The sequence below is a fragment of the Carcharodon carcharias genome, chromosome 7, assembly GCF_017639515.1.
Source record: "Carcharodon carcharias isolate sCarCar2 chromosome 7, sCarCar2.pri, whole genome shotgun sequence".
In the NCBI taxonomy this organism is placed as follows: Eukaryota; Metazoa; Chordata; class Chondrichthyes; order Lamniformes; family Lamnidae; genus Carcharodon; species Carcharodon carcharias.
Window position 1 is genome coordinate 36,836,762 of NC_054473.1, and position 26,956 is coordinate 36,863,717.

General features: G+C 41.8%; 2 protein-coding genes across 3 annotated transcripts in view; one reads left to right on the forward strand and one right to left on the reverse strand.

Annotated features, from left to right (window-relative positions):
- Positions 1 to 2,182, forward strand: part of LOC121280566 (voltage-dependent L-type calcium channel subunit alpha-1D-like) — a 676,393-nt gene extending 674,211 nt beyond the window's left edge. The window contains exon 49 of the mRNA XM_041192702.1: positions 1,889 to 2,182. Coding sequence (XP_041048636.1) covers positions 1,889 to 2,182 — 294 coding nt within the window. The remainder of the gene's footprint in view (positions 1 to 1,888) is intronic.
- Positions 2,183 to 9,924: 7,742 nt separating this feature from the next.
- Positions 9,925 to 26,956, reverse strand: part of chdh (choline dehydrogenase) — a 55,703-nt gene continuing 38,671 nt past the window's right edge. For both annotated transcript variants that reach the window (XM_041190872.1, XM_041190873.1), the window contains exons 7-8: positions 11,697 to 11,799; positions 9,925 to 10,875 (exon numbers count right to left, since the gene is read on the reverse strand). In XM_041190872.1, coding sequence (XP_041046806.1) covers positions 10,472 to 10,875; positions 11,697 to 11,799 — 507 coding nt within the window. In that variant the 3' untranslated portion in view covers positions 9,925 to 10,471. The remainder of the gene's footprint in view (positions 10,876 to 11,696; positions 11,800 to 26,956) is intronic.

Sequence of the window (26,956 nt, forward strand, 5' to 3'; positions counted from 1 at the left end):
ATGTAATTGCTTTTTTGAGGGACGCATTTGTCTTTCCCTGTTGGTCCCCATATACCCTCATCTCTGTACTGTGACAATGACTTGATAATATGTTCTTGTGATGTTGATTAAGGGTAAATATCGGCCTAAACACCATGGATAATTCCCCTGCTCTTTTACTAAATACTGCCACGGGCTCTTTTATGACCACCTGAGAGGTTGGATGGTTTAACATCACATCTGAAAGATGGCATCAAGTCAGTGCAGCACTCCCATAGTACTAAACTGGAGCGTCAGCCTTGATTTTTGTGCTCAGGTCCTGGAATGGGACTAACACCAAGAACCTTGTGACTTAGAGGCTAAAGTGCTACCAACTAAGCCAAGGCTGACACTTAAGGCAAGGGAATTTGTTGAGAGTGTTGGGGAGGGATTGAAAGGAATTTTTTCTGTTGTTGTTGAGGGAGAAAATGGATGTGCTTGGCTTTGCTGCTCTTGAGGTCATTGAATCCCACATTGAACCCAGAGCTTTGGGATATACTGCTAGCAGAGTCTTCTCAGCCACATCTGTCCAGCCCTGCTGGATATTCATCCAAGTCAGCTCCGGACCTGCAAAAGTAGGAACTACAGGAAGGTATCAAGTAAAACCTAGGGGCAACCTTACAACACATTGCAACCTATAGAGTTATTTTCAACGTTTCCATGAAATCTGAAAGCAGAGAATGCATCCTTTCTTTAAGAACTGTCTTCTTGCTTTAAATAGGCCTTGGGCTAGAAATAGTGCAGAGAAAATGGGCGATTACCAGCACAATTGATGGGGTTTTACACTAGCAATATCAGGGAGGTCTGCAGCTCAACCACCTGATTCTTAACTAGCATTAAACAGGGGCTTTATTTTGTCTTTTCAGACAAGATTCCAAGGTAAAATGTCATAGTTAAAAAGACAAAAAACCAGAAAATATCTTTCCGTATCTCGCTCAGTACTCAAAGGTTGACTTAACCCAGACTTCAAAATAGCACAAGGACACGTAAAATACACATCAAGAAAGGTTCGAGAGACAATGGAACACACACACTGATGAGTCAGATGTGAAACAGATTAAAAGCCTTACTGGGACAGTAATTTCCCAGTTGAAATGCAGAACCTTTCTTTTGTTTATGAAGAATGATATATAATAAATATAATATAGTTGTTTTCTTGTCAAATTACTTCTAAGGTGTTACAATTGCTTCCAATTTAAAAAGCTTTCAGGCTGTTCAGGAATTACTTCCTGCTTTTCTGCTAGTGTTTAATACTATTAAAAATAGCTCTAACATGTTATTTTGTTTATGATATGGTTTATTTTTAATGGGAGATAGACAATACAATTTAATATTTAAAGCACTGATAATTTGTTTCAATTCAGTGGAATATACTTTCTCTTTAGTAAAATCCACAGAGGTTAGTGTTCCAATGCACTACATCATGAAATGGAAAAATATAGGTTTTGCCCAAAATTCCTGATATTTCAAGTTATTGGTCTCAACTATACTTTAAAGGGAAATTATAGGCCCTTTCTGCTCACTATCTGTAGTAAAATATAAGGCAAAGGTATTACTGGGAATTGTCCCACATCCTTTTGGATGTTGGTTTAACACAGTTTGGGAGTGGATTGCCAGTCAGGAAATGGTACCTGGCATATCAGAGAATTACAATTAAACATTAAAATTTTCCTGACAAATGTTCCAATTATTTTAATTCAGTTTTGAGTTTCTGGGTAGTTCTAATTTGAATTATCATGGGTGCTATTAAAATGCACTAGAAAACAAGTAATTTAGCTGGCTACATGCTTACTTTGATGCAACTTTCTATATAAAAATAATGTATGGTTCTTAAGGTTAATAATTATGTTATTTTGCTCCAATTTAAAAGGTTCTAATATCAGAAGGTCTAGGACAATATGCGAAAGATCCAAAATTTGTTTCAGTTACTAAACATGAACTTGCAGATGCCTGTGATATGACTATTGATGAAATGGAAAGTGCAGCAAGCAATTTATTAAATGGCAATCTTCATAATGGAACTAGTGGAGACATGTTCCCTATTAAAAACAGGCATGACTATGAACTACAAGATTATGGTCCTGGCTACAGTGATGAGGAAACAGACATTGGGATATATGAAGAGGACCTAGGTGATGAAATGATATGCATCACTACTTTATAGCATTTTCTGTGGAAGACTCGTTTATAGAAAAATGAAGCAAGTGCCCCACAGTCAAGGAATTCTTACGGCACTAGCTAGATCAAGTGACCAACAGAGCTTCTTCCAAGTGATGGTGCAACAGTCCTAATTGATGGCACTCTGATCACATAACCTCCTGGATTTGTCCTTCAGTACAGCAGAGTGATCGGATCAGAACTTGGTCATTCGAAAGAAGTACATCCTACCATGAACCAAATCTAATTAGCACGCAAGGACCAAGAAGAAAAATCTAATGATGAAGTAAAGCCACATTTTTACCATCCAAGGCTACAGAGTTTTTCTCAGTGAGAATGTCATACAACTTGCAGTGTGAGAAGAAAGCAGTGTATTATTTCTGTGATGATGCATACAGTTAAAAGGAAAGTTATTATAAAGGTGATGACAATCAAATATGACAGATGTCATTACCTCAGAAATACACTTGGACTGAGCAAGTGTTGGCATATCAAAAGATTTTAAACTATAAAACATATCTTTTCTCTGTCAATTTTTTTCATGCAAATACGAACCATTCTGAACAGCTCTTTAAAATCCTGCAGCAGATCTGAGAAAAGTTTTTTTTTGGGGGGTGGGGGTGGAAAACTAGCTTTTTTAATATTTTGTGAGTTTACATAGGATATATCATTTTTGTCTTACTGCATCAGCTGCTGCTGTGGAAAGGCTAATTTTCTGACTATTAAGAAAATGATGGCCAATCTACATTGGAAACAGTTATGGCATTCGTGTTACTTTCAACAATGTTAATTTAAAGCTTAAAAACTAGTTTTCTTCAATTGCAAAGTAGAGAAATTGTATATGGTTGTAACATACAGATAACAAATTTGTATTTGTAAAGAGATGTTCTATATTTTGTAATCCTGGTACTGTAACAGATAATCAGCAATATTTATGGTTCCAAATTACTGTCACTTATTCTATAGATTACTGTTATTTTTTAATAGAGGTACAAATTCATAAGTAAATGTACTGATAGAGCTGCCTTTTCTTTGTGTATGATGCAAGTTTAACTTTAGAGTTTTGTGTGAAGTCTGGAGCCAAAGGAAAACTTTGGCAAGTCATTTTTAATTAAAGTAAAATACAAACCTAACCTTACACAGGATATGCAAAGATGATTTACTTGCACTCTTACTTGGAATGACAAATATTTAAAAGCATTTTAAACTTTAGTACATCTCCATCTTTCTTTCTAAATCACTTTTAGCAATTGAGAGTTTTTATTGCGTCACTCATTTTACTGAAAGCTACTTTACCACACTGAAGCAAAACCATTTGAGATAAATTTCAACTTGAATCATCTAAGCGGCTCCTTTCAGTTTTTTAAAAATCTGGATGGTTTCAATAACACAATCTCTGATTTTTGCATATCTTGTTTAATACAATTGCTCATGGCAGAAGGAACTTACAGACAAGATGTACAATTCTGTCAGCCACTGAGGTTAGCTGTAGCTTTCTGTTAATGTGATTATTAGCATTCTCAACATATTGCTTAGGGCTATAAATGCATGCATCCCAAGGTAAGGTTCCTTCAGTGACACTCCTTCAAATGAGATTTCATCAGCATGTGCATCAGTATTTTCAGTTTGGTATTACACTTTTTTTCCAATGGGTAAAATACGTCACAGAGCAGGTCTTTCTGAATTATCTGAAGATGCTGTTTTTTTGCTATGTACATTTTCAGAATTTTTAATATATATTTTAAATGATGGCCTGTTTCAGTTGCAGGCATATCATTAGTATCAGTCACTAGAATCTTTTAAACTGTATGCATTTTTAAACACTTCTGTATATTCTACTAGTAACAAGAACTAAAGCAAGATATTTTACCTCAGTCAGGGATACATAGGGTTTTAAATTGTTTTTATTTCATACCCAGCATGGTGGTAAGGCAACCTATGATTGCACAACTCTTTCCTTGTGTGCAACCTTCATGACTATTTTTGTACAAAGTAAGCCTTTTGTGTAGTATGGTATTTGTATATTCAGTTTATAAGGTTGTACTATTTTGTGATTGTACGTATGGTACAGTAAAGTCTGTATGTGTATTTTCCATACCACCATACCATAGTGCTGGAAATGTATATACACAACAGTGTATATTTCTGTAAGAGTACGTTGAAAATATATTGGCATTGAACCCAAGTAAAATTGTTAATTTCTCACGAGACAAGACTGAACTGTTATTACTGTGAAAATTATAGGTGAGTCTGGTTCTTTCTGTACTTTCACTTTAATCCTTAAAAAATAATTTTTGCTGTACCTCCACAGTAGATAACTATAAATGTATTTTTCACGAAAATACAAAAACTATTTTGTACACATTTTACAAGATTATAGTTCTTGTAAGATTTGCTCCAGTACAATCGTTGTTCTGACATGCCTGCCACATCTGATATTCTTTAGGGCATCTGTTGTTGCCTAACTCAAGTTACAGCATGTACAACCCAAACATAATTGCCCTAATTAAACAATGCATGGGTACCTTAAACCCTCCACAAAATAAACAAGTGATTCAAAATCCTCCCAGAATTTTACTATGTGCTACAAAGCACTATTACTTCAAATGTTGGTGAACATTACTTGTAAGTTAAGATGCACAAAGACAATTAAAAGTAAAGCATAATTGAAAAGATACTGTTTGGTTTAATTTAGTATGGCTGGAGATTTTTTGTGAGCCCAGGAGGACAATGCTGTTTTACACAGGCACATAAAAACTGAATTTTTGCAGTTGTTTTCATCGGCTTCCAGGGGCCACTTTAAGGATTTCTAGTTACGCTGTCAAGCCTGGTGCAAGCAGATGGAGCATGCATGATATATGCTCCAGCCATTTGTCCCTAAATTCCACATGCATATGGCCCCAATATCTCTATTTTGGGTGAGTGTCCTGAATCACTAAAATAAGTCACCTGAGCTAATGTGGTGTGGGGCACAGCAGATTATGATGTGAAATTTGAAGGTGTGATGATTTTACAACAACAACTTGTATTTATATAATACCTTTTAATCTAGCAAAACATCATAAGGTACTTCACAGGAGCATTATGAAACAAAATATGACACTGAGTCACCTAGAGAGCTATTTGGCCAAAGACCAAAAATTTGGTTTGAGGTAGGTTTTAAGGACAGCCTTAAAGTTAGAGAGATGGAGAGGTTTTAGGGAGGAAATTCCAGACCTTGGGGTCGAGGGCTTCTGAAAGAATGCTGCCAATGGTAGAGTGATTAAAATTGGGGATGCGCGTGAAGCCAGAATTGGAACAGCACAGAAATTTGTAGGGTTAGATAGGGAGGGGTGAATCCATGGAGTGATTTGAAAACAATGAGAATTTTAAAATCAAGACATTCCTAAACAGCTCTGCTGTAGAAATAGAGTTTTGGATGGCCTCAAGATTACGAAAGGTGGAATGTGAGAGGCTGGTCAGGAGTCCACTGGAATAGTCAAATCTGAAGCTAACAAAGACATAGATGAGGTTTGAGCAGGTGAGGCTGGTGATACCCTTATGGAAGTGGAAATAGGCAGTCTTCATGGTGGCACGGATTTTTGGGTGGAAATTCACGTAAGGATCTAGTGCAACACCAAGCTTACGAGCAGTCTGCTTCAACCTCAGACAATGCCAGGGAGATGAATGGAGCCAGTGGCTAAGTAACTGAGTCTGCCGCAGGGACCGAAGGCAATGGCTTCAGTTTTCCCAATATTTAGTTGGAAGAAATATCTGCTCATCCAGTACTGGATGTCAGACAATTTAGAGACAGTAGAGGGGTCGAGCGAGGTGTGGTTAGGTAGAGCTGGGTATCATCAACAACATGAGGAAACTGATGTGTTTTTGTATGATATCACTGAGGGGCAGCATAGAGTTGAGAAATAGGGAACCAAGTATAGATCTTTGGTGGGCACAAAGAGGCAACAGTGTGGAAATGCAGAGAAAAGTCATTGCAGGCGACTCCCTAGTTACAACTGGATAGATAAGCATGGAACCAGGCAAATGCAGTCTCACCCAAATGGACGATGGTGGACCACCATTGGAGGAAGATGGCGTCATCATTGTCAGTGGCTAAGGCCAGGCCGAGAAGGAATGGAAGGATAGTGTGCCTTTGTTATCGTCACACAGGCTGTTATTTGCAACACTCATTTCAGTTCTGTGGAGGGGCAGAAATCTGATTGGATTTACAGTTAAAGATGGGCACATATTTGGGAAGCAATACCACATCCAAGCTCTTTAGCAAGGAAAGGGAGGTGGGAGATGTGGAGTAATTTTCAAGCACAAAAGCATCAAGGCTTGGTTTATTTGAGGAGAGAGGAGCATTAGTAGCTAACATGGGGCCTGGAAGGGAAGTTGAGTGGTCAGCAGTTTACTGGGAAAAAGGTCAAGGGAGCAAAAGGTTGGTCATATAGACAAGTTGAGCTTGGAGAGAGCATAGCAATGAAACTAAAGAAAGATGAAAATTCTGTGCTGAGGAAGGGGAAACCTTTGTGGAATTTCATTCTGGTAGGCTAAGGGAAGGGAAGTGGCAGCTGAACAAATGGTCTCAATCTTAGTGACTAAAAAGTCCACGAGTTTCTCACATTGCAGTTGAAGGTAAGAGGGATGAGACAGAAAAGAAGCAAGAGGTTTGCAGGAAAGAATAGAAATTCGGGATCACCCTTGCACTCCTGGGTGATCCTAGAATAGTGAGCAATTTTGGCAAACAAGACCAGGACCCAATAGTGCTTTATGTGGTGCAGCTACATCTTGTGATGAATGATTAAACAAGCCGTCCAGCTTATCTGTTCCTCTTGACTCCTTAAAGTCTATCCATCATCTATAGGAGTGAGATGGAATACTCTCCACTTGTCTAGATGAGTGCAGCTTCAACACCACTCAAGAAGCTCCACACCACTAAGATGAAGTAAGACACTTGATTGGCATCCCCACCCCCATCTTAAAAGTTCATTCCCCACCACCAGCAGCGAACAGTGGCAGCAGTCTTTATCACTTACAAGACGGACTGCAGGAACTCGCTAAGTCTCCTTTGACAGCACCTTCCAAACCCATGACCTTTGCAATATTGAAGAATAAGGGCAGTAGGTGTTTAGGAACACCATTACCTGCAAGTACCCTTCTGAGCCACACGCTATCCTGACTTGGAACTATCTTGCTTGGAGCTATCTCACTGTCAATAGGTCAAAATCCTGGAACTCCATTCCTAACAGCAGTTGTGGGTTTGCTTACAGCACATGGACTGCAGCAATTCAAGAAGGTAGCCCTTTTCAAGGGCAATTATGCATAAGCAATAAATGCTAGCCTTGCCTGTGACACCCACATCCCAAGAATGAATATAAACAAGTCTTGGTCCTTAGACCTAAGGGAGCAGAGATAAGGGGATAATTATCAGGGTGAGAGAGAGTAATGGTTTTAATAGGGATCAGGGCATCAAAGCTGGGGATGAGGGTGTGGTTATGTGGATCAGTAGATGCAGAAATGTAGTAGTGAATGGAGAGCCAAAGGCGAGACAGTTGAGACTTCAAAGTGCAAAACTGAGAGTTGAATTTCTCTACTAATCTCTCTCCTAAGCTGAAAAAAACAGGCTTTTAACAAACTTCTGGCTAGGATAAAGCAACAACGTACATTTCTATAGCACACTTTACCCTTTCAGGACATTTCAAAGCATTCCAATTTAGTTACTTTTGCAATGTAGACAAAAGTAACAATCATTCTGTGCAGTCAGGTCCCTTACACAGCAATCATGTAAATGACCAGATAATTTGTTCATTTTTAAGTGACTAACCTAGTGATGTTGAAAAAGTGGAGAGCATGGGCAGAATCGTCCCAGATTTGCACTGTGTGGTAGCGGGCGGGTAAAACAATGTTTTACGCACCGACCACAATGGCGGGTTTTCACGCTGTATCTTCCCAAACCCACCATATTGCTTGTGCATTCCTGGGAAACATGCCGTTTCCATGCTAGGCGGGCTCTCATTTGCCTGGCGCCATCATCTCGCCGCTTCATTGCAGTGGGTGCCAAATTTACAGTCCAGACATGCGCATACATCTCAGTGCTTCCAGCCCAGGACTACTGCAGGGGAGATGTCCACAAAAGGCAAAAAGACTGTAGCCCCCAGGTTTAATGACACATCACTGGAATGCCATTTTGACGCTGTGGAAGCCTGTTGTGATGTCCTCTACCCCAGCTCTGGTTGTAGGACGGAGAGCGGCATTACCAATCCAGCAATGACAGGTGGTGGCAGCAGTAGTCAGTGCCAAAGGTGCACAGAAGACGTTGGCCATCCAATGCAGACAGAGGATGAATGATCTCATCCATTCAGAAAGGGTAAGGCAAACATCTCATCCCTCTAAACTCTCACACTCAAGGCCATCACACATTCACTGGCATCTCACACTCACTGCCGGCTCAAGCGACATCACCACTTACTCTCGCAAACCCTCACATCTCTATGTGGCCTCATCTCCTCTGAAGGCTGTCTCCTCAGCCCTCACCATTTTGAGGTCACTTGCACATGTGCCCCTACACACACGCCCTGGGATACTCCCCTTCCCCAGTACCGCTCTCATCCTGCAGCCTCTTCCCTTGCCTGAGGCCACTTCTCCCCCTTCCCCAAGCAAGACCTTGCAGTGCAGCCATTGAAAAGCCACCCACATATGGCTGATCTGGTAGGTATAGGGTGAGCCCCCCCTAAAAGTAACGTGCTGCTGTCTGTGAAGCCTGGTGCTGATGACTGCAAGTGCTGACCGAAGCAAGGTAGGAAAACAAACCTTGAAGTACTGAGTGAAGTGCAGCCTGCTAAGTCTACGTTGCTTATGTGCTGTTGTGAAACACTTCGGCGTGTTTTCCCGCCAACGTGGGCAGACGATCCAGGGTGGGAGGGGGATGAATCCTGCGGGCTGGCCTTATAATATGCTGATGTATTATAATGAGGTTCCCGATGTCCAATGACAGGAAATGCGGCCCGCCATCAATGGGCTGAGCGGACGATTGCAAACTGGTTTCACGCCATTGTGAAACTGATCATGCCACATTGTCTGCTCATGCCACTGAACACGCCCAACGCTGGTGGGCACAGAAAATCCAAGCCCATGTATCACATTTTCCCAAGATGCAGGGCAGAGGGCAAGTATCAAGGATCTCAATTATAGAATACATCCACAGCAATAAATGGAGACCATGAGCTGACACTGACTGCAGGCTCCTCTTGGATAGGACCAAAGTAACTCACAAAAAGATGGACTGCAGGGGATATAATGCGAACACAACCACACAAAAGAAAAATAGCAATATAATCTTTTCACATGCTGGAAACACATGTTGCTGCTGAGAGAAAAAAAAACAAAAAGCAGAAGTAAGAATGAAGGCTCATTTAGCACAGGTGGTGAAACATTATCACTTGACCCAGACATGGCAGAAAGTTCTTGAACAGGCAGCACACTGTCCTATCCTATTCTTGGTGAAATGATGGCAGTTTTTCATTTTATGTGGCTAGTAAATTAATTATTTGATCATAGTTTGGAAATGATTGCAAGTGAGTTTAATTTCTCATGTCTACTACCCAATGTGAAAGGCCCTCTGTATAATTTGCCTTGTGGAGTCTGGAAATTCTGCTATTGTACAAAGTTATGTTGATGTGTCATATTGTAACCACTGGCTGAGGAATCTATAGCATTATTCATTCCCATTCTCCCCTGTTACGATCCTCATGGTGAACCAACAAAATCTCACTTTTGTAGCTTTTACTTTACCACAATTCAGAATCAACATAAATTAAACATGAATGAATAAGCAGGTGATACTTCAACTAAAAAGGTAAATTTCACTTTAAATAGTTGATACAACAAAGAAACGTTTTACACAACCACAAGCACCCGCATCACTCCCCATAAACATGTGGCTGCACATGCAATCTTACAGTGGAATATGCACAACTGATGCATAAATAGACCAAAATCCTTATTACTTCAGTTGGGGTTCAACCTTGTTCATAACATCAGAGATAATATTAAGTTAAACCTGCTGTTTAATTTGTAATTGACACAATGAAGGAAAATTTAATAAAGTAAAATAAGAAAAAAACATACAAAATAGAAAACTAGGGTGAATTCAAGAAATTTTGTATCAAACAGGTAATTAACAAGTACTCAGGTTTTCTCCTTGTATTAAGTATGATTTTAAATATTCTATTTATCTTTTCACTGGCGAAGAAAAATTAACTTTTTCTTGTGTAATAGGAGTATTTAAAATTAAAACCTTTGTACTACTGAATGTCTAAGATTTGGGCTTATAAACAGGAACATCCTTGTCACAGAGTGCTGGGCATCCCTTGATTATGTCAGCAGCCTTCTCAGCCAACATGATTGTGGGGGCATTTAGGTTGCCACTAACAACACTTGGCATTATAGAAGAATCTACAACCCGTAAGTTCTCCACCCCTATAACTCTAGTCTCAGGGTCAACAACTGCCATAGGATCAGATGGTTGGCCCATTTTACAGGTGCACGATGGATGGTAGGCACTATCAGCCTTTTCTCTCACAAAAGCATCGATTTCCTTATCCGTCTGTGCATGGCTGCCAGGTGTTACCTCTCGACCACGGAACTTATCAAATGCCTTTTGAGCAAAAATTTCCCTAGTTAGCTTCACTGATTGACGAAGTTCCAGGACATCAGTTTCTGCAAAATGAACAATGTTTTAATTCTTGTCTCATTTAAATAAAAGTAATTTGGCGCAAATAAAACACAAATACAGGAGAAGCCTATTTCCTTTTGAATTAATATATTTTGTCTTGTAAGAGCAAAATTTTGCAACTAAGGCTTCCTTTTCTGTAAAAATTGCAAACAGAAAAAGAATTGCTTTACATTGAAACATTAGGCTGAATTTTGGCAAGGGGGCAGACATTCCACTGCCAGGGCCGAATACAAGAGGTAGCCCAGCTTTGGCAGGTGGTGATGCCTGGGGTCCAGGGGACTGGCAGCTTAACAATCATTTATGAAGCTGCAGCTACAAGGAGAGGGCACCTCAAGTGCCAGGGATACGTAATGTGGTTTTGGGGGGGGGGGGGGGCGCATCGTGGAGCTCTGGCAACATCACTGTTGCGGGGCAGCCATTGTCATTGGGGATAGGAGGCAGGGTTAGGGTCCTCTCCCTGGGGCCTACTGGGAGGCCTCCAGGTTTCTTGAGCGGCCGCCACATTCTGTAAGCTTTTCCACCACTTCAAGATGCATAGCAGTGGCAAGACATCAGGCCACCATCCTGTGCCATCTTGCCAGCCTTCCCATCTGTCAGCCCATCCCCAAAGGGCCTGGAAAATTCCAGCCATTGATGCAACCCAGTACTGGGGAAACCATGATATAAGCTGGCTATCTTCAAGTAAAACCAGCTCTTTTTTTTTACCAAAAAAAAGTGATGTCACATCAGCATATTTAGTTAACCATTATACAAATGTAAAAGAACAGTAATTTATTATGACTGTAAAATAGAAAAAATAGACCACCTGTAGATAAGTAGTTTGGTTCAATAATTGGATGGTCTTTGGGGTTTGCACTCTTGAGCTTCAGCCAGCCCACACTTGTGGGTCTCATCGAGCCCACATGAACCTAACAAGAGTCAAATGAAATATTTTAAAGAACTGTGATCAATTTTGCAGTGTACAACATCCTATAATTCTATCTCTAAAACTTTAATTCATCCTGCACAAAATATAAAAAAATTAAACCTAATACACAGTGTCAAGTCTAATCATTTACAATACTTTCAACAGGAAGCAAAACTTTACATATATATTTAAAATTCGCTCTCGGCTCCAATTATACGGTGAGTGAAGCATTGCTTTTACATTTTTTCTCATGCCTTATGTGTTGAAGGCACACAACACAGGATCCATTATATCATGCATTTGTATCATAATCACACTGTTGTAACATTTTACAATTATTTCCAAACATTACAAATAAAATATACATTTATAAAGTTTCAGAAGGGAAACGCCATCAACATTCGACTATTCCATGATAGTAGATAGAATATTATCTACTTCTGTTAATTCATAATCATAAAATCCATACAAAGAGTACTCTGCTATCATCCTGTGTAGAATCTGACCATAATGCATAAGAAAGTAAATAATGTTCAGGAACAAATTTTGCCCCCAACTCAATTTTAGCCCTTACTTATGGACTCATGAAAACTGCAAGAAGCTTAGAAGAGGAAATGATATCAGCGTGCAGGATAAGGTTATAACACGTTTTCGATAATTTCAGAAGTCTACGAAGGAAATAATGGTTCAATAAGAATACATAAAACAGACTCTGTCTCCAGTTGCAAACTGACCTTCAAATATCCTTTTAAACACAAAACAGACCAGATTTTCTGCCCAAAGTCAGAATAGGTGGACCTTTAATGATAGATCACTGAGTCAAGGCCCAACACGATTTTAGTCCTGCTGCTATCTACTTTTTGTACATTAAAAGGATGATATTCACCTCTCCAACAATATTTGGCCAGTCTCAAAAAAAAACTTTCATCCATTCTCAAGATTTTTCCATTAGCAAGTAAGTCTCATTATCTTTCAACAGATTATACAACTAATTCACCCCATTAACCCACTTTTACTTCATTTTATTTTCTCTTCATTTTTAGTTTTGTGGAAGGAGAACATCTCTCAAAATATTTCATGCCTCAGGTTATCCCAGGGAACCATTGTGCTGTACACCAAACCTTAGCAATTTCCTTTTTTTTAATCCGGCCTTCTATTCAATGTTAACCTCATTGACATTGATCTTCACCTCCACCAGATTACACTTTTTTAATTGCTGCTCTATCTTGATTTAATCTTTCCCTTCTGTTAGGGGGAAATTAAAAATGCTAAAAAAGTGAGAATTTACTGAAAAAACCCTTAAAGTCTCCAGGCAGACATGGCTGCTAAACATATTAAGAGTTGAAGATTACCAGATGCACATTGCACAGCCTTGAGAGTCAGACTGGAGACAAAAGTAGGACTTAAATTAGATTAAGTGTACTCCCCTCTCACAAAGGGAAGGGCAGATAGTTTTAGCTTAGATATGGGAAGACATACAATGGCCAAAGAGGGGGCTTTGATGAAACACAAACAGGCTTGAGTTGTGAGAACCAAGGTCTTTGCATACGTGTTTTAATTTTGATTGGATAATATAATTATGTATACATCCTTTAGAATAATTGGTTAGCAAAATCACATTTTATGTGCTCAATAGGATAGAGTGAGCATGGGACTGGTGTGTTGGTTACTGATTGGATAATTCAAATATACTCAGATGTATTATAAGAAAAAGTACAAAGGTAATGAAATGTAATCAATCTGGGAGCTGGGTCTTCATTCTGAGGAATGATTGCGGCTCCCTTGCATATACTTGAATAAAACTGGTTAAAGGAAGCCTGAGTCTCTGTGGTCGCTATGTGATCGAAGAGTGTAACTTCTCCTCTTCAACTGGCCTATGTGGTAATTGCAGGATTGGAGGGTGTACCTTCTTCACTTCATTCCAAGATTTTAGTAACCGTTGGGCTCAGTAAGCTTTTCAAATCAGTACCTTTAATCATATCATCAGCACTGGCAGCTTAAAAAGAAAGTCCAAAAAGGTCGAAAGTGACAGAACAAAATAAAAGGTTGTTCACTTTTATCATAATTATTATGAACCCCAAAGAGGCCAATAATTTAAAAAAAAAATTCAAACTTCCAGTTGATAGCTGAAAAGATGACAAGATTTTTACTACAACACTCTTGACTAAACACTATTGTGGACAACTTACACTTTAAGCTACAGAGCAGAACTTTCCCCGTTTACTTAACACATCCACAAAACACTAACAGGTATACTTTACACTATCCCTTAAGTCATTCGATTTTCCCTGACTCAGTCTAAAGTGATTCCTAGCCCTCGTGGGTTTAGTTCCATTCCTTTCCTTTCTCAGCTTGATAACCTTTAATCCCAGAACTGTCTTCCACGCTGGCATTTTTCCGGGAGATCCTCCTTTTAGCGCAAACTAGGAGCATCTCCCAGCCTCAATTCAAGATCTCAAGAATTTGGTGTTTTCAATTTGAGCATGAACTCCCATCCGCATTCCTGAGTGGTGAGCCACAGAGACTCCTAGCCTCTAGCTGCTCCCTCACAGATCCTGAAAGATTTGGTGTTTTTTTTTAAAAAGGAAAACATGCACAATGGCTTCCAAAGGACTCAAAGCCCACCTCCATGGCAACATGAAACACATGGGCCTTGTATGCTGGTAGAAATGCTGATTGGCTATCCCAAACCCCCCAACTCTCTTTTATCTTGGAAGTAAATGGACAGTTTAAAGCATAACTGTTTATAAACCGACATTCTCAACACTTTTCCTGGGACTTTGTAGACTCGCAATCTAACCACTGTAAACACAGATGCTGCTCCAAGTGTGTACATGTTACACCTTCTTTCCAGCCAACAAACTGGACCTCCCTTTCATATCTAACAGCCAAGTCATTCAGGTTTGTTGTTAGGTAGGCTTCAGAACAGGTCACATGATCTCCTTCAGTTTTCCCCTAATTTAAAGGCACATAGAAATCTTATAAACTTATTTGGAACATAATTCTTTGCAACTATTTGATTTTTAATATAGTGATTCTCAGCCATGCTTCTTACCTTAGGTGAAGTTTTCAATATACAGCAGTTTGCCTATTCTTAGGAGTTACCCCAATTTATGAATCATCTACATGGGTCCATAGAATGGACTTAAGCAACCCACAAAGGAAAAAGAAACATATGGAAGTAGGGGCATTCCTTTAGGAAGCTGTCTTTAGATAAAGAAGATGGAATAGAATTTTATGGCCAGCATCAGAGAACCCTGCTGACCCCATGCCTATCCAAAAGGTCAACTATATGAACCACACCACAGTCACTTGAACACGTCCAAGGAATTCTAATTTCACTGTTTATGATTCACGAAGACAGTAAGAGAATGTGGTTTCTTTCGGAGGGCCACAAATGACGAGTATCAGATGTGCCATTGTACAGTGCGTCTTTGTGCACAGCTGTTTACTTGTTTACCAGAGTTATTGGCTTCATCACAGTTTCTAAGGCTGAAGAACATCAACGAAAGAGAGATCTTCATTTTTCTAGACTGGTTGGCTTCCGAAGGTGCAAAGCCTCATCAATGTAACCTATTTTGCCATGAGGGCTCCCTTAGCAATGTTACACCATCAATCAACAAAGTATTTCTACTCCATTAGCACATAGCTTATATGTGATCATAAATTATGCAGATGGATGGCAGGTACTCTGCAAGCTGTCACAGTGCTTTCATGCTACATGATTCTACAGTCTCACTGTTATTTCAAACTCATTCCTCCCTATATGGAGCCACAGATAAATAGAATCATAGAATGGTTACAGCACAGAAGCTGATGTCAAATTCCAAATCTTAGGGCAGCAACTGAAAGAAATATCATGAAGCACATGAGCACAAGGAACAAAACAAAACACGAAGGCCTGAACTCTCGTGAAGATGGAGAGACTGTCCGTCATTCCTAAAATAGCTGTGGAGGCCTGGAGCCAGAAGTCTTGCCCTCAAACCTACTGGCACCTACCATTTCATGGGGGATGTGGGGAGAATGGGGGTAGGTTCTAAGTAGCACATCCATGATTCCACATAAAACAGCAGCTGCCTCCAGTCATATTGGATTTTTGTCAGCCAGGAGTGGGAAACACGATGTGTGCAGATTAGATCTGGTAGGAACAGGTTTAAACTTTGTGGAGTTGCTTGGATAGGTGGGATACCCTTTTGAATATGGTTCTGAGACACCCTTGAGAGAGGTCAGATGACCTTTGGGAGAGGTAAGCTGCCCTTTGGGGGATGTAAACTGCCCTAGGGGATTGTTTAAAAGTAAACATGAATATGCGTATAAAGTGCATAAACTCATTGGAACTATCAAAAGGAACTGTCAAGAAATTTAAAACCTCTGCCCTTTAAATATTGCAAAAGAAATGTCTGCAGTATCTAAAAAAAAACTGTTTGCTCTTTCACTCTGTCTGTTGACATAACCCTGAGAGTCTCCATTACTGGATTAGTGCTGCATGAATAATTTCACAACCTTCCATCATCACAGTGGGGGTGCCTCTCTGTTCACAGTTTGACAGCTCCAAGTGGTTCTAGTCTCTTTGAAGTGGGACCAGAATTCCAATGCCTGTTTTTATATGGGATTAAAGAAAATTAAATGTCCTGAATGGGTTTTTATGAATAAATATTTTTTTTTAAAATAGTGAATTCTTCCACACTTAAAAACATCATTTAATCTCAGCATGGGTCCAGAGCTCTGCCCATGGTGGATAATGGGTGAGTGGAATGGCAGGCAGAAGAAAGAGCAAAGGGTGGTGGTTGGGGGCATGGGTTGACACTAAGTTGGCATAGAGGCTACAAAGGGCCATGAGGGATGGGTGGAGGAAATAAGTTGGCATGGAGGGTATGAGGGACCATGGTGGTGGGTAGAGGGGCTTGAGATAGCATGGGTTAGCATGGGTGGGGCAGGGGCTGTATGTGAGGTGGGGTGAGGGAAGAACAGGAGTCCAGAAAAGGTTCTGTTCTGTAGAAATGACAGTAAGGAAGAGAGAAGACAACTCCAAGCTTAAAGGGAGAAAGCTGCAGGATGCAGATTTAAAGCAATATAGGTGTGCGAGAAGCCAGGAGGCGCAAGGAGGCAGCTGAAGGTCTGTAACTCTTTACCTTGGGCATGTGAAGCAGTAGTGTTATGTTGATGTGGCTGAATCAGTGAGAGAGAGTGCATGGAAGAAAGCTCGAACGCACATGGTGACCCAGGGGAGAGGAACATCGGAAGGAGAGTTTGAAACCCTGGAGGTGGACCCTTGCGGGTCCGAGAGAGAGTGTCATCTGGGAGAAGATTCCAAAGCGAGTTCTTTGAGAATGGAGATTGGAAACCCTTGTGTGAAAGATGGAGTTCAGTGAGGCTGGTTGGGTCATGGTGTGATAAACGTCGGGGGGGGGGGAGGGGGGGTGCGGTTTAAGGAGAGATCCATAGCATCTGTTTGGGGTGGCATCTGTAACTTGGTTTCAGAGTGTGGTGTGTCTGACCACAGGTTCTCTAGTGGTTTACATGGACTGTGTACCTACTGTGAACATTAGAGTATAAGATAACTTTTGTAACTTTTGTTATCCTTACAAATCTGTACATATCTGTAAAGGTATAGTTGTGGGTGAAAAAGTATTGTCATATAGCTCATCTTTTCTGGTTTTTGTTAAAATTTCATCAGCTGACTCCTGTGACTGTGTTCAGTAGCTCCTCTCCACATATCTAAATAAAAAATAAAAGTTAGGATCTACCAAGCCGGGTTCCACCCTGGGATTTGGCTTGTCCAGTAGTATCAGCTAAGATCATAACGTTCCTTTTCTTTGCATTATTGATATACTGCTGGATAAAGTTATTGAGTGGAGGTTTTTGCTTTTGGCCTTTATTAAATCATGTTGGCCAAGGGGACTGCTTATGGATGTAGTGGTGGGAAACGGTGGGTCCATGTTTGGGGTGGGGAACAAAAACAAAAATTGCTGGAAAAATTCAGCAGGTCTGACAGCAGCTGTGGAGAGAAAGACAGAGTTAACATTCCGAGTCCGTATGACTCTGTTTCTGAACATATGGACTCGAAACATTAACTATGTCTTTCTCTCCACAGATGCTGTCAGACCTGCTGAGTTTTTCCAGCAATTTTTGTTTTTGTTTCAGATTTCCAGCATCTGCAGTATTTTGCTTTTACCTTCGGGGTGGGGAAGTTCCTTTCAACTGAAGTGAAGTCTCACAATGTGGTCCCTCTCACTCTGTCCAACCCTCATTGGTAACAGCCTGGCAATCTGAAAATCTGACCTGTTTATTTCTACTCTTTGTTTGCTATCCTTCAACAAATCTTCTCTCTGTGTTAACATGTTATTGCCAATTCCATGAACTCTTCTCTTGTGTAACAACATTTCATTTGGCACCTTATCGAATGCCTTTGCGAAATATAAACGTCCACTGGTTCCCCAAACCTACCCTGCTAGGTGCATTTTCAAAATCTCTAATCAAATTCTCTCAAATAATTTTCCTTTCAGAAAACAATGTTACTCTAATTATATAAAATGTTCTAAGTGCATTGAAACCACTTCCTTAGTAATGAGTTCCAACATTTTCTCAACACTCTCAAACAATTTTCCTTTCAGAAAACAATGTTACTCTAATTATATAAAATGTTCTAAGTGCATTGAAACCACTTCCTTAGTAATGAGTTCCAACATTTTCTCAACAACTGATGCCAGATTAATTGGTCTGTATTCTTTATTTTTGCTCTCTCTTCTTTCTTGAAGAGCGACATTACTTTTGTTATCTTCCAATCCACTAGGACTACTCCAGAATCTAGGGAATTTTGGAATTTATCAATCAATGCATCCACTATTTTTGCAGCTATCTCTTTTAGAACACTAGGACATAGGCCATCAGGTCCAGGAGGTTTTTTTTGGCTTTTCGTCCTATTAATTATCATTAAATCTCTGTCCTTTTCTGTCACATTCTGCTTATCTATACCAAAATTGCTACACTGTTCTATTCCCTTGACTTTTTAGACATAAATTTTCTCTCATCTCAACCCTCCAGTAACAGATAAACTTATAAATCATTAACAATAGTTTTTTGCTCTGTTGGAAATGGAAGTCAATTGGTCCTGAGATTGACAACAACATGGGTGACTGGGAGACCACCAATGTGTCAATATGAGGTAACTGACACTAAAAGAGGTGCCCCTTCTTCTCAGCACTCCCCAAGTACATCTGCCCAACTTTGAGGGGGTTGTTTTCCTTTCGCTAGCTGTATGCTTTCTCCCTGTTTGAAAATGCCTGGCCTCAATTCCACTTAGCTGAGCATTTCCTATACTTCCATATTAGGAATGAGTTTGTTTTGTTAACTTGCTGTATGCAGACTTTCAAATAAAATCTTTTTCACTCTAATGCTTCTCAAAGGCAAAAAAATAAAAGGATGGCACTCAATTAATTTGGAGCAGAACTATATTTACAACAATACTTGGCAGCAGTTGCAATTCATAGGTTTTTTTCTTTAGGAGCTGCTAAAGTTCAACTGCTCAACTTCCTCGCAAGTTAAATGTATGGCATTTGAATTCTGCAAAAGAAGACTTCAAACAGAATTATCTCTGTGGACAAAAACAAAAATACCTGGAAAAACTCAGCAGGTCTGACAGCATCTGCGGAGAGGAACACAGTTAACGTTTTGAGTCCGTATGGCTCTTCAACAGAACCAAGGAAAAATAGAAGAGGTGAAATATGAGCTGGTTGTGGGGGGGGGGGGTGGACAGACACGAACAGGCAGAGTTGGATAAAGGGCCAGTGATAGGTGGAGATAACCAAAAGATGTCTTAGACAAAAGGACAAAGAGGTGTTGAAGATGGTGATATTATCTAAGGAATGTGATAATAGGTGACATTAAGAGTAGAAAGCAGGACGAGCAAGGTACGGATAGCCCTAGTAGGAGTGGGGTAGGGGGGGAAGGGATCGAAATAGGCTAAAAGGTAGAAATAAAACAATGGATGGAAATACATTTAAAAATAATGGAAATAGGTGGGAAAAGAAAAATCTATATAAATTATTGGAAAAAAGGGGGATCGGAAAGGGGGTGGGGATGGAAGAAAGAGTTCATGATCTAAAATTGTTGAACTCAATATTCAGTCCGGAAGGCTGTAAAGTGCCTAGTGAGGTGCTGTTCCTCCAATTTGCGTTGAGCTTCATTGGAACAATCCAGCAGGCCAAGGATGGACATGTGGGCATGAAAGCAGGGTGGAGTGTTGAAATGGCAAGCGACAGAGAGGTCTGGGTCATGCTTGCGGACAGACCGAAGGTGTTCTGCAAAGCGGTCACCCAGTCTGCGTTTGGTCTCTCCAATGTAGAGGAAACCACATTGGGAGCAGCAAATGCAATTGACTAAATTGAGGGAAATGCAAATGAAATGTTGCTTCACTTGAAAGGAGTGTTTGGGCCCTTAGACAGTGAGGAGAGGGGAAGTAAAGGGGCAGGTGTTGCACCTTCTGCGGCTGTATGGGAAGGTGCTGTGGGTGGGGGTTGAGGTGTAGGGGGTGAGGGAGGAGTGGACTAGGGTATCCCGAAGGGAACGATCCCTGCGGAATGCCGCCGGGGAGGTGAAGGGAAGATGTGTTTGGTGGTGGCATCACGCTGAAGTTGGCGGAAATGGCGGAGGATGATCCTTTGAATGCAGAGGCTGGTGGGGTGATAAGTGAGGACAAGGGGGACCCTATCATGGTTCTGGGAGGGAGAGGAAGGTGTGAAGGCGGATGCGCAGGAGATGGGCCAGACACGGTTGAGGGCCCTGTCAACCACCGTAGGTGGAAAACCTCAGTTAAGGAAGAAGGAAGACATGTCAGAGGAACTGTTTTTGAAAATGGCATCATCAGAACAGATGCGACGGAGGCAAAGGAACTGAGGGAATGGGATGGAGTCCTTACAGGAAGCGGGGTGTGAGGAGCTGTAGTCAAGGTAGCTGTGGGAGTCGGTAGGCTTGTAATGAATATTGGTGGACAGTCTATCACCAGAAATTGAGACAAAGAGGTCAAGGAAGGGAAGGGAAGTGTCAGAGATGGACCATGTGAAAATGATGGAGGGGTGGAAATTGGAAGCAAAATTAATAAATTTTTCTAGGTCCAGACAAGAGCATGAAGCAGCACCGAAGCAATCATCGATGTACCGGAGAAAGAGTTGTGGGAGGGAGCAGAGTAGGACTGGAACAAGGAATGTTCCACATACCCCATAAAGAGACAGGCATAACTGGGACCCATGCGGGTACCCATAGCCACACCTTTTATTTGGAGTAAGTGAGAGGAGTTTAAGGAGAAATTGTTCATTGAGAGAACAAGTTCAGACAGAGGAGAGTAGTGGTGGATGGGGATTGTTCAGGCCTCTTTTCGAGGAAGAAGCAGAGAGCTATCAGACCATCCCGGTGGGGGATGGAGGTCCATGGTGAAGAGGAGGCGGATGGGGCCAGGGAACTGGAAATTGTTGAAATGATGTAGGGTGTCAGAGGAATCACGGATGTAGGTGGGAAGGGACTGGACAAGGGGAGAGAGAAGGGAGTCAAGATAGCAAGAAATGAGGTCCGTGGGGCAGGAACAGGCTGACACGATCGGTCTGCCGGGACAGTCCTGTTTGTGGAGTTTGAGTAGGAGGTAGAAGCGGGCCGTCCGAGGTTGGAAGACTATGAGGTTGGAAGCTGTGGAAGGAAGATCTCCAGAGGAGATGAGGTCAGTAACAGTCCTGGAAACAATGGCTTGATATTCAGTGGTGGGGTCATGGTCCAGGGGGAGGTAGGAGGAAGTGTCTGCGAGTTGACACTCAGCCTCCGCGAGGTAGAGGTCAGTGTGCCAGACAACAACAGCACCACCCTTGTCAACAGGTTTGATGACAATGTCAGGGTTGGACCTGAGAGAACAGAGAGCAGAGAACAGCAAGGTCAGAGAGAGACAGAGTGGGTGAGAGGAGCAGAGAAATTGAGACAACTGATGTCACGCGGAGTTCTTTCATTGTACTTCATGATACTATTTACAAAAAAATCTACGAAAAAGTCATCTTCAAAGATGAAAATGCACGCTTTAAACTTGAAATTGTTTCCACTAAAATGTGGATAAATTCTGATATAATGAGTTAATCATTATGAATCAATTCTGAAATGCTGGCAATGCATTTGAACAAATTGAAATGAGTTCCAAGTTTTATCTCTTATAGCTAATACATATGATATAAATCTCAAAGTGCTGATGATAACCTAATCTGTTGATCATAGGTGCACCGCTGATGCTGTTTTAATTTATTTGTTCATGGAACATGGGTGTCCTGGCAAGGTTAACATTCATTGCCCAACCCTAATTGCCCTTGAGAATGTGGTGGTGACCCGTCTTCTTGAACCGCTGAAGTCCATGTAGTGTCGGCACACCCACAGTGCTGTTAGGGACGGAGTTCCAGAATCTTCACCAAGCAACAGTGAAGGAATGGCGATGTAGCTCCAAGTTAGGATGATGTGTGACTTGGAGGGGAACTTGCATTAGGTGGTGCTTCCATGTATCTGCTGTCCTTGTTCTTCTAGGTGGCAGAGCTAAAGGGTGGAATCTTCCATTCTGGAGACTAAATCCAGTGGTGAGAGGGAAAGTCAGAGTGATTCCAGCTAGGCAGTGGGACAGCTGAATATGTGCGATCTTCTGCTTTTCAGCTCATTAATTATGCATCCATGAGGAACTCAGTGAATCTCATGGCAGGGTGGCCAATAAATTACCCACCCGCCACTACCTCATGGGAGTGGAAGGTCCTGGCACCATACTTAAAGAGGACTTGGACAGGCATTCACTCATTGCAGACCAGGTGCACCGGATAACCTGTTCAAGGGTGGCCCCTGAATGCAAACAACTTTAGGTCCCACTTCCACGAAACCTCCATTGAGACTCTCCTCCAGGCCATCCAGGAAAGGCAAAAGGTCCTAGAGTCATAGAGGTCTACAGGACAGAAAAAGGCCCTTGGGCCCATGGATTCTGCACTGGTCAAACAAGTACCTAACTATTCTAATCCCATTTTCCAGCACTAGGCACAGCCTTGTATGCCAAATATCGGAAACACATCTTCAGGAGGCCAATCTTTTGCACTATCAAGGATCCGGTGGCGGAATGTGCAGCAATGTATCTCTCTTGAGCAGCACGATGTGGACGGTGAACAGGCATCATCAGCCAAGTCCCCAAGGAGCCAGCCCTTTAAGCACTGAGATCCTGCAAAGATCTGTGGCACCACAAGTGCATCAAGATGTGAATTATGAGAGCTCCTGGGTACCTAACAAAAACACACAGGATCTGCCTTCTGTGATCACGAATCAGTTGGATGTTCAGAAAGTGAAATCCTTTTCACAGAATCACAGAAGCTTAACAAGACAAAAGACAGCCATTCGGCCCATTGTCTCTGCACTAACTCTCCAAATGAGCATTATGACCTAGTGCCATTGCCCTGCCTTTTCCCCGTACCCCTGCACCTTGTTTCTATTCAAATAATCATCTAATGCCCCCTTGAATGCCTTGATTGAATTTGCCTCCACCACACTTCCAGGCAGTGCCTTCCGGACCTGAACCACTTGTGTGAAAAAGTTTTTTCTCACGTCACATTTGCTTTTTCGGCAAATCACTTTAAATCTGTGCCTTCTCCTTCTTGATCCTTTTACGAGTGTGAACAGCTTTTCCTTATCTACTCTGTCCAGTCCCTCCTGAACCCATAACAAAAACAGAATTACCTGGAAAAACTCAGCAGGTCTGGCAGCATCAGCGGAGAAGAGTTGACGTTTCGAGTCCTCATGACCCTTCGACAGAACTTGAGTTCGAGTCCAAGGAAGAGTTGAAATATAAGCTGGTTTAAGGTGTGTGGTGGGGGTGGAGAGAGAGAGAGAGAAGTGGAGGGGGGGGTGTGGTTGTAGGGACAAACAAGCAGTGATAGAAGCAGATCATTAAAAGATGTCAACAACAATAGAACAAAAGAACACATAGGTGTTAAAGTTGGTGATATTATCTAAACGAATGTGCTAATTAAGAATGGATGGTAGGGCACTCAAGGTATAGCTCTAGTGGGGGTGGGGAGAGCATAAAAGATTTTAAAATATTTAAAAGTAATGGAAATAGGTGGGAAATTATTTCCATTACTTTTAAATATTTTAAAATCTTTTATGCTCTCCCCACCCCCACTCGAACTATACCTTGAGTGCCGTACCATCCATTCTTAATTAGCACATTCGTTTAGATAATATCACCAACTTTAACACCTATGTGTTCTTTTGTTCTATTGTTGTTGACATCTTTTGATGATCTGCTTCTATCACTGCTTGTTTGTCCCTACAACCACACCCCCCCTCCACTTCTCTCTCTCTCTCTCTCTCCAACCCCCCCACACACCTTAAACCAGCTTATATTTCAACTCTCCCTTGGACTCGAACTCAAGTTCTGTCGAAGGGTCATGAGGACTCGAAACGTCAACTCTTTTCTTCTCTGCCGATGCTGCCAGACCTGCTGAGTTTTTCCAGGTAATTCTGTTTTTGTTTTGGATTTCCAGCATCCGCAGTTTTTTTGTTTTTAACCCTCCTGAACCCATCACTGGCTACTGCCAGGGAGCTCTCAAGGCAACATGTATGCAGTCAATGATGCCCTGCACTTGCCGGAAACCACATATCGCTGCGAATCCATCATCTCTGGCAGCCTGGCTTCCAGCATCCATGCGGAACTGGACATACAGGTGAGCTTTATTGAAAAGGACATCTGTCACAGAATCACAGAGTGCAGAAGAGGCCCTTCGGCCTGTCGACTCTGCACCGTCATGTGAGAAACACCTGACCTACCTACCAAATCCCATTTACCAGCACTTGGCCCATAGCCTTGAATTTTATGACATGCCAAGTATTCATCCAGGTACTTTGTAAAGGATGTGAGGTAACCCACCACCACCACCTTCCCAGGCAGTGCATTCCAGACCGTCACCACTCTCTGGGTAAAAATGTTTTTCTTCACATCCCCCCTAAACCTCCTGCCCCTCACCTTGAACTTGTGTCCCTTCATGACTGACCTTTCAACTAAGGGTAACAGCTGCTCCCTATCCACCCTGTCCATGCTCCTCATTATCTTGTACACCTCAATCAGGTCACCCCTTATCTTCTCTGCACCAACGAAAACAACCCAAGTCTATCCAACCTCTCTTCATAACTTACATGTTTCATTCCAGGCAACATCCTGGTGAATCTCCTCTGCACTCCCTCCAGTGCAATCACATCCTTCTTATAATGTGGCGACCAGAACTGCACACAGTACTCCAGCTGTGGCCTCACCAAGGTTTTATACAACTCCAACGTGACCTCCCTACTCTTGTAATCTATGCCTCGATTGATAAAGGCAAGTGTCCCATATGCCTTTTTCACCACCCCACTAACATGCCCGTCCGCCTTCAGAGATCTATGGACACATACGTCAAGGCCTCTTTGTTCCTCAGAACTTCCTAGTGTCATGTCGTTCATTGAATACTTCTTTGTCAAATTATTCCTTCCAAAGTGTATCACCTCACACTTTTCAGGGTTAAATTCCATCTGCCACTTATCTGCCCATTTGACCATCCCGTCTATATCTTTCTGTAGCCCAAGACACTCAACCACACTGTTAATCACCCAGCCAATCTTTTTGTCATCCGCAAACTTACTAATCCTGCCCCCAACATAGTCATCTATGTTGTTTATATAAATGACAAATAATAGGGGACCGAGGACAGATCCTGTGGTATGCCACTGGACACTGGCTTCCAGTCACTAAAGCATGCTTCTGTCATCACCCTCTATCTCCTACAACTAAACCAACTTTGAATCCGCCTTATCAAAGTACCCTGTATCCCATGTGCATTTGCCTTCTTTATAAGTCTCCCATGTGGGGCCTTGTCAAAGGCTTTGCTGAAATCCATATAAACTACATCAACTGCACTAGCCTCATCTACACACCTGGTCACTCTACCTCCTTTCTCCTCACCGTCCAAGGGCCCAAACACTCCTTTCAGGTGAAGCGGTACTTCACTTGCACCTCCTTCAATTTGGTCTACTGCATTCGCTGCTCCCAGTGCAGTCTCCTCTACATTGGAGAGACCAAATGCAGACTGGGTGACCACTTTGCAGAACACCTTCGGTTTATCCGCAAGCATGACCCAGACCTTCCTGTCACTTGCCATTTCAACATACCAAATGAAGCCAGACAGGTGGCTAAGGTGGTGGTGATGGTAGGGGAGCATTTTAGCGATAGCGACCACAACACAGTACAGTTTAAGTTTATTATGGACAAAGAAATCGACAAGTAGCAAAAAAATGTTTTGGATTGGGGGAGAGTGGATTTTAGTAAAATAAGGCAGGATCTGGCCAAGGTAGACTGGGAACAGTTACTTGTGGGGAAATCTACAGAGCAACAGTGGGGGGTGTTCAAAAAGGAAATGGGGAGGGTACAGGTTCAATATGTTCCCTCTAGGATGATAGGAGGGAGTAACAAGCCCAGAGAACTATGGACGACCAGAGATATTCAGGTTACAATGAGAAGGAAAAGAGAGGCTTTTAGCAGGTACAAGGGAAGCAAATCAGCAGAGGCATTAGTGGAATACAGACAGTGCAGGGTGGAGCTTAAGAAAGCAATTAGGAGAGAAAAGAGGGGATATGAGAAAGCTCTGGCTGGTAAAAGTAGGGAAAATCCCAAGATATTCTATAAGTATATCAATGGGAAAGAGTAGGACCCATAAGGGACCAAGGGGGCAATCTATAGGTGGAGCCAGAGGACATTGCTAGAGTGTTGAATGAATACTTCACATCCGTCTTCACGCAACAGAGTGAGAATCAAGATATCGAACTCAGGGAGAAAGACTGCGAAGTTTTTAAGAAAATTGTAATGGGGAGTGACAAGGTATTGGAGGTGTTGGCAGGCTTAAAAGTGGACAAATCTCCAGGTGCGGATGATTTGTGTCCCAGACTGCTGAGGGAGGCAAGGGAGGAGATCGCAGGGGCACTGACCCAAATTTTTAATTCCTTTCTGGCCACGGGGGAGGTGTCAGAGGACTGGAGAACAGCTAATGAGGTTCCGCTATTTAAGAAGAGTTGTAGAGATAAGCCAGAGAACTACAGGCCAGTGAGTCTCACGCCAGTGGTAGGGAAACTATTGG